The sequence below is a fragment of the Buceros rhinoceros genome, unplaced genomic scaffold (genome assembly GCF_000710305.1).
Source record: "Buceros rhinoceros silvestris isolate BGI_N320 unplaced genomic scaffold, ASM71030v1 scaffold45711, whole genome shotgun sequence".
NCBI classification, from domain to species: Eukaryota; Metazoa; Chordata; class Aves; order Bucerotiformes; family Bucerotidae; genus Buceros; species Buceros rhinoceros.
Window position 1 is genome coordinate 1 of NW_010394519.1, and position 10,585 is coordinate 10,585.

At 52.2% G+C, this 10,585-nt stretch overlaps 1 protein-coding gene across 1 annotated transcript; it reads right to left on the bottom strand.

Annotated features, from left to right (window-relative positions):
- Positions 1-2,337: 2,337 nt before the first annotated feature.
- TSEN54 (TSEN54 tRNA splicing endonuclease subunit) lies at positions 2,338-9,814 on the bottom strand (the record flags this gene model as incomplete). Its single annotated transcript, XM_010145238.1, has 9 exons — positions 2,338-2,488; positions 3,528-3,644; positions 4,335-4,395; positions 4,952-5,586; positions 6,700-6,798; positions 7,144-7,196; positions 7,500-7,598; positions 9,523-9,606; positions 9,751-9,814. Coding segments are annotated over 9 exons (1,363 nt in total), but the record flags the coding sequence as incomplete, so codon positions are not given.
- Between the last annotated feature and the right edge of the window lie 771 nt (positions 9,815-10,585).

A 10,585-nucleotide genomic window follows, 5' to 3' on the forward strand; every position in this document is an offset into this window, starting at 1 on the left:
CTTCCGCGAAAGGGAGAGCTGGGAAGGCTGGAGAGAAGCTCGAAGCCTGGGTTGGAAAGGGCCGCTCAACCGCCACTATCGTGCCGCACAGCCCCGCTGCGGACAGCCCGTCCTGCTGCAGGCAACGCACGCCTGGGCGAGGAACCAGGCGTTCTCTGGAGCGCGATGGCAGCCCCAGGTCTGCCAACCTCACTGCATCAATGCAAAAGCTTGAAAGTACCTTTGACAAGGGGCCAGCAACTGTGAAGGTTTCAGCCAAACTTCCAAAAGTGATGTTTTTCACAATTACAATATTTGATCCTGTCTTCTTGCAACACCTAGACGTTCCGCAGTGCAGACCAAAGGAAGCAGTGGTGTCAGTCTGCATCATAACCCCAGCCCGGTAAAGGCACCATCAGATGTTGTGGTGCTGAGCAAGGCAGCCACAGTTTCTCAATCCTTCCTGCAGTGGTTATTAAACTGTCATTGTTTTGTGCTGATTCAGGCAGTCTCTGCCCCAGCGAAACTCACTGGGTGGCTCTCTCAGAGTTCATCGATACAATTCCACCTTGGCATAGGCAGATGAGACTGATTGAAATCAACAGGAGTGAGTCTGACCTCATTCCAGGACAACCGTGAGCCCTGTGGGTCAGATTGGAGCTCTTCTGGCTGCGCCTGTTCTTGGAAACTCTCTTCCCACTGCCTTTAATCTGTAAACCAGTCTGGGAGAACGCCGAGGGCAGACTGGAGCTGCCAACAACCCCAGCGTCTGAACAGGACCAAGGGCAAAAGCAGTGCTCTAAGGCAGGAGATGGAGGAAGAGGAAAAGGAGGGGGTGTGGGAGGAGCTGTCAGACCCTCACAGAGCCTGGCCCTCTGGTAACAGGACCAGGCCCAGCAGATCCTGCCACCTTGGCCTACAATACCTCTGACCACAGCGGAGGAAGGACGGTACGGTGTCACATGCCGACAGAGCTGCACGCGGATGCCAGCTCCGAGTCACGCTGCCCTCCCAGGGAACCGGGCAGCGGCTGGATCCAGCCACAGACGGGCGTAGGAGCAGGGATTCGCAGCCATGGGGTTGTACGACCGCGAGCAGGCACTGACCAGCTGGTGCTGTAGGGGTGGTCCCAGCAGCCTCCCTAAGCGTGTCTCCCTCTGCACAATTTATTAACATTTCTGCAGGGATTAAGAACCACACCGAGCAACTCACACTCTTGGAAAAGGCTTTTTTATTGCTTACCCTTCTCCCTATCTCCAAAAGAAACTAAAAAAATATCAAATAAAATGCATCAAAACCGTTTGCTGTTACAGTTCTGCAGAACCTCAGTACCAAACCCTGCCGTGCTCACACCCTCCTGCCCACCGAGCAGACCTTCTGGCACCCGGCACTTCTGCATAGAGGCTAAAGCAAATCTGGCACCTGGATATCCCGGTGGAAAGCTCCCACAGGGAAGCAATGATCTCCTCAGTTTGGAGCACAGCAGCCACAGGACTGGAAGGCTCACGAGGAGTTCGTCACCTCTTACCTTTACTCAGAGATCTCTTACTTGCAAAAGAAAAGACAAGGATCCAGAGCCAGGAAAGAGGAGGTTGGGCTGAAACAGAGAGGGCTGCAGCAGAGCCCGGGTGAGACCAGACACAGTGTGCTCATACTGGTGGCCAAACCTTCACATGGCGTGAGGCTGCGCAGCCAAAGCACACGGCGGCACAGCCGGTGCGGCGTCAGGCTGGGGTGCCATCTGCAACACTCTGGGGTTCCTGTGACCTCCGGCTGATGAAATAGCATTCAAGGCACAGTTTGCTGTTCTTGAGTGCCTGGAAACTTGACTCTGAGTGGCTGAGTTTTACGGCTGCGCCTTTTTCAGAGCAGAATCTGATGTGACGGTTGTTGGCGTAGCTGAATGACAGAGGCTCAGGACACCACCACTCATCTGATCAGCTTATTCTGTCTCCAACTGACCTCAGTGACTCGCCAATCGTTTGACTGGTGTACCACAGTGGTTCTTAACATGTGACAAGAGGATCACCAGCCAAGAGTTTTCTAATGGTCCCCAGGGCAGGCAAAGATGACATGGAAAAGGCAGACTAGTTGTCCACGAGATGAGAAAGCTGGAGGACCAGTGGCTTCGAGACCAAAGCAGCACGTATTCCAGCCCAGCGAGGCCCAGCTAAGCCATACGCATCGTTTGCTGTGAGTTTTGCTATTATGCCTGAGCCATCTAATTGGGTGAAGTCTGCAACAGCAAACAACCACTCAAGGTAGGGTTCTATTTCCTGTAATATTTCATTAATCAAGAAAACAAATCCTGAGTAAAGCTCTTCTCTTTGTCCCATCCCATTTCTGCAGGTGACAACTTCAGTGATTAATATCAACTGGCAGCTTGAATTCCTTCAGCGAATAAAAGGCAATGTCTCCATGATCCACCAGCGCAAAGACCACCGGGACGTCCCCACTCTGATACGTGACCTGCTTCAAAGCCCGAAGGGATGGAATCTGCTCGTCAAAGCTGCAGAGAGAAAACATCCCGTTGCTCTCACAGCAAGAATACACAGACAAAGCTGTCTGGCCAACGACCGCAACAGCTCACTTTGCTCTTCGGAGCTGGTAGTGACGCTCCCCACCCCTCTCAGCCAAAGCAGGAGGCTGCCAGCCCCGAGAGTACACTGCATGCCGGGAACTGGGAGCTGTCAAATCCCTTGCCAAAACCCGGGCAACTCCACACTGCTCCACGCTGGGCCTATTAGACGCGGCTCACAGGGCTACTGGCAAACCGCCAGCCCAGTGCAATCTTAATACCTTTATGCTAGGAAGATCTTCAGGTTGCTGGGATCAACATCTGACCTGCTTTTCCCCTCCTTTTAATTCTGCAGAGTCTGTTTGCTCATAAATGAAAATATTTATAAAGCAAGGATCATCCCACTTGCTCAGGACAGACCTCTGTGACTGTGCATTACCACCCGCCTTGCTCCGGCGGCTGCGGAGCGGAGGAGGGACAACTTTAGCATCTACCACAGTTAGAAAAGGCAGAGACTGAACTTTGTACCTGCCTACAGAAGAGATTTTGGATCCAGGAAGAAAGGGGACACCTACCCTCTGTTCATACTGATTTTAACGCAGATCAAAATACTAATCCCATGGCCCTGAGGCTGTAGCGAGCTCTGGGGACACACACCTCTGCAGAAATCTGTAGGGACCTGCACTGGCTGAGGATTCAGGTACCAAACGGCCCCCTGCAAAACTGAGCTCCACCACTCCATAGACACAGCCTTGGCTTCTCATTCCTGACTCCAGAGATACTCAGAGATGAGCAGCAGCCAGATGACCAAATAGTGTGGGCTGAGTGCAAGGGTTGGGGGAATTGTCAGCCACAGCCTCCAACAAAGGAGGAACTGAAAGAAAAAAAACAGTCCTGGGGAGGACCAGCCTCAAGGTTCTGATGATCTGTAAAGCTCACAAGATGCTGGATCATTTACAGATCATTAGGACTTCACCTCCACAGCAGCAGCTGCTCTGTTTCAGAACAACAGCATAAGACCCATAGGTACCTCCGAACACACATCCTGACAAAGGGCTTCCCAGGGTTTGTCTTCTTAAACTTGGCCACAGCATCTGCTGGATACACATTGAAGTCTATCTTCATGCCCTCTGGGTCCTCCAGCAGCCTACAGAAGAGAATACACCCCACACATGTGGGACTGAAACACGGTAGGGCATAGATACAGCAGAGGAAAAAGGGAGCCTGGGTCGTTTGGGCTCTTTGAAAGGCTTCACTCCTCAAAGGACTGACCCTGCAACTGATCTATTTTCCAGAACTTTCCTGTAGTCAAACCAGAGCAAGCTCCTGACCCCATCTGCCACCCTCTCTTCTCTGGGACCCCCTCGCCAGAAGCACCAGAAACAGACAGAGAAGCTGCCCTACAGGGACTGCACACAAACACCACACAGATTCTTGGAGCAGAACCAAAAGTCCTAAAGTCAAGGTTTTATAACCACTGCAGCAGGGACCACAGCACAGCCCAGGGACAAGGCACCAGCGAAACCCAACCACACCTCTGGGGGAGATTACCAGGCTGGTGTGCAGAGAGGGAATGGCAGGAAAAGAGAGCAACCCCGATGGTTTCAGTGGAACACCCTGGGTCTGTCGCTGCAGGACCCGCTACTTCAGGGAAATGTCAGCCCCTCACTACAGAAGCAGCAGAGTCATGGAGCAGGGCGCCGGATTCTCTCGGCATCCCGGATGCCAGGAAGCTCCCAAACTGCTGCTGTGAGCATCTCAGAGACCTCGCAAGCAGGGACAGTCACAAGACACCCCCAACCCCTAACGGCCACGAGCTGGCTGGCTGGATACTAACCAGGAGGCTCCGTCCAGGATGTGGGAGGGCTGCAGCACGCTGATCTGCTGGAGGAGCGCAGCTGGGGGGAGAAGGAACAGGAAAGGATCAAACCAGCTATTTCTCTCCCAGGGCACTCCAAGCACTCCACCACCACCCATGAGCCTTCCTCCTCCAACAATGGCTGGCAGCACCACAGTCACCACTGGCTACTTCAAAGACCTCAACTTCCTCATCTCCCCTCAGCGCACAGCCCAGAACACCCTGCAACTGCTTTGCGTTGTGCTGGCCCCGATTTCACACGCCTAAGAGCCTAGCAGGAAGGACTGCAATACAGTAGGACATGGGGAACGGATTAGAAGACCTCCCAAGACCCTGTTTATCCTGGCGCTTGAGTGAGTTATAGAAAGAGATGGAAAGGCAGAGGACGAGATTTCTTCTCTCTCCCCATGTCCATGGCCAGGCTCCTCTCTGCCTGCTTTGCCCAGGCCGTCTAATAAGATTCTCCTCCTCAAGATACTGTCCCCTAAACTGATGTCCCGGGTCTCCACATCATCCCTTTTGCTGTTGCGCCCCAGGCAATGTTTCACAGAGTTGGGGGGAGAAGGGGGTCTCGGTCAAGTTCCCAGAGCCACTACCTGATGAGGTAGCTTCATCCGGCTGCAGCAGTGGCGTGACAGCTTGGTCCCAGAGATGCGGTGGTCGTCTCCAAACCCTCTGCTGCCTCCTCTGCTCCAAAAGGGCTTTGTACTCTTGCCAGTTGGAGCAACGCCTCACCTCCTGGTCAGCATTGACACTGCTCTTGTACCTGCTCTCCCTCTCTCGCTGCTCCCTTTCCTTCCGTGACAGCTTCTCCTGTTTTTGATTGATGCATGCACACCAGCGAGAGGCATCAACCTCCCTCCCCGGCACGTTCTCCGGCAGGAGCCCATGGTCAGGTAAGGGCAGATGTGTACATGGCTGGTCTGAGGCCACGTTCGGCAAGATGATGGTGGTAAAATCCCAGCACGGTGCATGGGTGCCAGTGCTGCTCTCCTTGAGGTCTCCAGCCTGGCTCCTGGAGGGGTTCAGGAAGTCCTGTTGTCCTGTATCAAGAGGGACTGGATTTGACTTCCCCTCTCCACTGCCGACACCTGGTTCCTTTAGCTGCTCTGACAAGGGCTTTTCATCCATGGGAAGGCAGCTGGAGTCTCCACAGTAATCTCCAGCTTCTTCAGAGGTCCCTTCAGCTTCTGGAAGGTCCTTGGAGGTCTTATGTTTCTTCTCATGCAACCTAAAGACAGAAACAGCAGCACAGAAGACAGGGAGAGTGTGTGGTGGAACTTCATTTCCCTTGAATCCTGCCTCCTCCCTGCTAACAGGGGAACGCAGACTGCCAAGCTTGAAGAAAGGCTGGCACCCCTAAACAGATCTGCACAACCTTGACAACAACCCTCGACAACCTCTTGGCTGGAAGGAGGGCGTTTGTTTTGCTTGGGTGACAAAATGAGAAGGGAAAAAGGCAGGCCAAAGCAAGCAGGGAATGCCAAAAGCAGAACAAACTTCCCAGCAGTCCTGCGTGAGAATCCCAGCCTTGATTTGTATGGGCACACATTCCCAACTCGCCATGCAGCCTCCACACATCCCATACGGCACCCCAAACACCTCCACACGAACGTGATGGGCTTCAGCCAAACCAGCACAGGCCAGGCAGAAACCTCCCTGCCAGCACCTCTTACTGGTGAGAGATTCAGTCCTTGGTCCCAGAGAAGACAAGGCAATTCTTAAGCCAGCAGTTTTATCTCCCAATTCCTAAAATTCCTGAACTCCTCAGGCACTGAGTTACTTGTCAACAAGAAAGGACTTGGAGACCAGTTTCATCCTTTCATCCTTGTTTCTTAAAGGATGATGCCACCTACTGGAAACTGTCATAATTATAGCAAAATTATTAATTATGTCGCCTCCTGTTTGCATTTTGGCAATGTCTAGAGGCCATGTGCAAGGACCAGGACCCAAGCACAGTCTCTGCTGCACAGTCCCAACATCTAAACTGCACTGGGGGGGGTGGGTAAGTGCAAGACGAGTACTGTGGTGTCTGTGCTCCCCCTAAAAAAGAGCAAGAGGAGACATCTGCTGTGTGCTGCACCAGCCTCTCTACCCTTCTGTTTGGGCATCTCGCCACCGCCACTGGGAGGCTCAGGAGTGGTTTGTACCTATTAGCCCTGCCAGAAATACAGATGTGACAAAAGGGCACACGCCAGAGTTCAGGAAAAGCACTGCACTGCTTGGGGACAGCCAAGGGCAGCTGGGCCAGACCTGTCACCCACAGCACAAAGGGTTGGGGATGCTGTTCCCAAGCTGCAGAGCCTGGGAGAAGACGGAAGAAGGCTTTGGGCCGCATCCTTACCGGGGGCTGGAACTCCTCCTCCTTTTGCGATGGTGTTTCCCAGAGCTCTGGCAGTGACTTTCCAGGTTCAGTTGCCTCTCATAGGGAGACAGGACAGTGCTGTAAGGAGACACCAACACAGAGGCTGACAGCAGGGCTGGCAACTACCCTACTGCTCAGCCCCAGAGTACAGCAACAAAAATCTTTTCTTCCAGGCACAGAAAATCCACCAGCAGAACCGGGATGGTCCTCAGTTCATGCCCCACTTCATGTTCCCAATCACCTCCCCAAAAGGGAGGAGCAAGGAAGGGCAGAGTGCCACTTTTAGCCTTTAATCCTTCCAAGAGACGGAATGCAGGGTCAAAGTCCTCTTCTCTGCTGTTCCACTGGGGCCGTGCAGTGGGCACAGAGCTGCTCGGGGTCTTCAGAAAGGAGAAAGCAGCGTGGAAAGAAAGAGCTGGTTACCTGGGGTCGAATCTCAGTACAACATAACCCAGTTGCTTCAAGTGGCTGAACACCTTAGAGCAAAGGAAAGCAAGAGGGTTAACTGACTACCCTAAAACCAAACAATTCAGTTCTGCTACAACTGGGTAGCACAGCCTGGCACTGGCAGAGGAGAAAACACCAGGGTTAAGACCCAAAGCAAAGGTGGGTTAACAGGAACTGATCCTCTGGAAGAAGGTGAGTGGGAAAGACTGAGAATGACTCCCCTTCCTTCCCTCCCTGTCTGTCCCGCTCTGCTCTCAGCCCCTGGAAGTTAGCGTGGCGGAGGCTGGGCTCTCTGCCTTCATCTCCTGCAGTCGCTGGAGCTCCCCACACACCTGGTAATGCGGCAGGCTCACTGCCTCCTGGGACAGCAGGATCTCGTAGGCTTCCTGGATGGACAAGGGCAGATCCCTGTAGAAGAGCTGAACAGAGCCCTGCAGGGCAAAAACCTGGTGTTGAGAGAATCCCAGGGAATGAACCTATGCAAGCTCACACCAGTCTCTTCCTGCTGGTCTCAGCACCCTCCTTCACAGGATATCCATGTCTCCCCATGTGCCACCTGGATCACTTAGAGTCCCTCTCCCATGCCCAGTTCCCAGTTTCTCCACACCCCGATTTCAGCATCCAGGTAAGAAGTTCCCACCCACAGATGTCAGCAGCTTCTCCAAAGCTGCATCTGTTTGGATGCAGCTGGGAGTACAACACTCAACTGTTAAAATAATTGGTGCTTTGGGAGACAACTTTCTTTAACTGCGATGATCTCAGTGAATCACGACACAGCACAACTACAAAAACATTTAGGACCAGCACAACTGAGAGAGCTGGAACAAAAGAATTGATGGCATCCTCAGACACCAGCAAAGGGTGGCCCCTCGGAAGCCTTTACTGCAGCCCCAGTGAGTTTACCCATAGGTAAACTCCCCAGGCAACAGCAACTAACCTCAGGAGGCAGTTTTAGACTATGCCTCTCTTTTCTCATTTTTTTTTCAGAATGCATTTACTCATAAACAAAACAAAACACTGAGAACCACACCTCTCCCATGGTATGGGCTGAAGGCATCTAACTGGTCTTTTCTGCTCCTGGGGAGAGATTTTGGACTCAGCAACTGAGTAAATTTTATTTTCATCAATTTATCTGCTGTTGTCAAAATGCCAGTGGTAAAAACGCCCAACCTTTGCAGTTAGGATTTAAGGGATGACGTCAGATACCCATAATCTGACTGAGTTTTGCTACAGGAAAAAAGTTCCCCTTTGGATCAGTGCATCTATTCTACTGATAACAGGCTTTGGAGGAGAGATAAAAACCCCTTTCTATAGCAAAGAAATCCAACTGAGTCCTAACTAGCGCTTCTGCAAGCAGAGGAGCACTGAAAGCAACCTGGTCTCTCTCCCTTCTGCCACATTTCAGTTTCCTTCTGATGCATACACCGGGAAGAGATGCCAAGCAGCACCCCCAAAGATCTCCGATTAAGTGTAACACACGTTCCGCACTGGCCGCTATACAACTGCCTTCCCCTGCCAGCACCCTTCACCGGGAAAGATCCTGTTTAGGGCCTAAATGGGGCCCTACCCAGCTGGAAGGCTTAGCTAAGTCCTCCCAGCTGCTTGGAGAAGCGCAGGAAATCCCTGCTCAAGAGCTTCCGAACCCTGCCACTGCAAACCCTGTGAGATACCCTGGGGATAAGGGAGGAAGTCAACCTCTGACGGAGAAGGCACTGACCAGTCTTGGATGTCCTCATTAACTACACACCAGTTCTGAGGAAAAGGGTTTCTCAGTATCAAACTTTTTATTCCAATAAACTCCTGCAAGGAACAGAGAATAATGTTTGATCTTGTTTCCAGAAATTCCTTGACTGTGGAAGTTCAAGTCCCTACATACACAGATTTTGGTAAAGAAGTACTTGGTATATAAATCTGTTTCATCACCCACAGAGTAAGAAAGTAGAGATCTCAACAGAAAACTTGGAAACATGCTCCTCATGTTTCTTTCACTCTGGTAAGAGCTGACTTATTGATCCGGATCAGCTACAACTCTCCTACGCTCTTGTCATACGTGACATCGAAGCTGGTTAAACACGACACCAGCCAAATAAACTGGTCACTGATCCAACTGTCACGTGCTGCCACTGACACATTCGAGCACAGCACGTGAACCCACGGCCTGGAGACAGACAGCTCCAGCAGCAACAGGCTACATGAGACCGTTCCCCTGGAACCAGGTGTTTATCAGCTGCTCAAACTGCAGCAGCGACCAACACAAGCCAAGAGATTTCAGACTTCAGCCTAGAGCCGCTACAGCTCTCCCAATCCTTCAGGAAGGACCCAGCGCCCCCGGCCACGTGCAGGTATCCTACTTACACACTCCTGCAGGTACAGAGCTTCCTCGGGCAGCAGGCACTGTTTGCCACGCTCCGTGAAGCCCATGGTGTGCCAGAACTTCCCCTGGAACAGAAGCACAAATCCCCGATGGGCTCTGTCTCTGCTCCCTGCTGACAGCCAGACCCTCTCCCATTTCAAGCACAATTTAAGGAAGTGCAAAGGCCAGCGGGAGATGATGGCCCTGAGTACAGCCCACAGCAGACTCACCGCAGGGGACAGCAGCTCTACAATGCCCTGTCCTGGCTTCCACTCAGCTTTCACCAGTTTCTCCCTGCGAAGGGAAAGACAAATTTGTTGTTACTGGCATGTCCGACAATCACCTCCTGCTGCAGCCACACAAAAGCTCAGGAAGGTATCAAAAGGCAGCAAACTTCCAGGTGGCATTTTCAGAGGTCAAGGCCTTAGAAAGACATTGCCCTCTGGATCCAGCAGTACCAACTGAATATTTCATCACCAACACCTAGAAGAGCGTATTCAGTCAGACCACAGACGTCTGTCCATAGGCTACAGCTGGAGATGCATGGCCTAAGCCATTACGTACCACACAATGGTTCAGATGCTGCCAAGACACTCTCAGGTTGCTGTATCCCACCCACAGGGACTCAGAGGAAAAATTAATAGCTGAGGAGTGGAGGGCAAGAATGCTCAGAATTTTTAGCAGCTGGCTCAATGAAACAGAAGGTAAGACCTGCAGAGTCCATAGGCTACAGCTGGAGATGCATGGCCTAAGCCATTACGTACCACACAATGGTTCAGATGCTGCCAAGACACTCTCAGGTTGCTGTATCCCACCCACAGGGACTCAGAGGAAAAATTAATAGCTGAGGAGTGGAGGGCAAGAATGCTCAGAATTTTTAGCAGCTGGCTCAATGAAACAGAAGGTAAGACCTGCAGAGTCCACCACGGATTTGCTCTACATGTTCAGCCGGTACCACAAATTCCCCATCAGAAAGGAAACCCAAGGTGCCCAGTCACCCTCCCAGGCCGGGGGTCTCCACTGCTGCCACAGACCCACGTTCACCTGAACCACCGTGAACGTGGA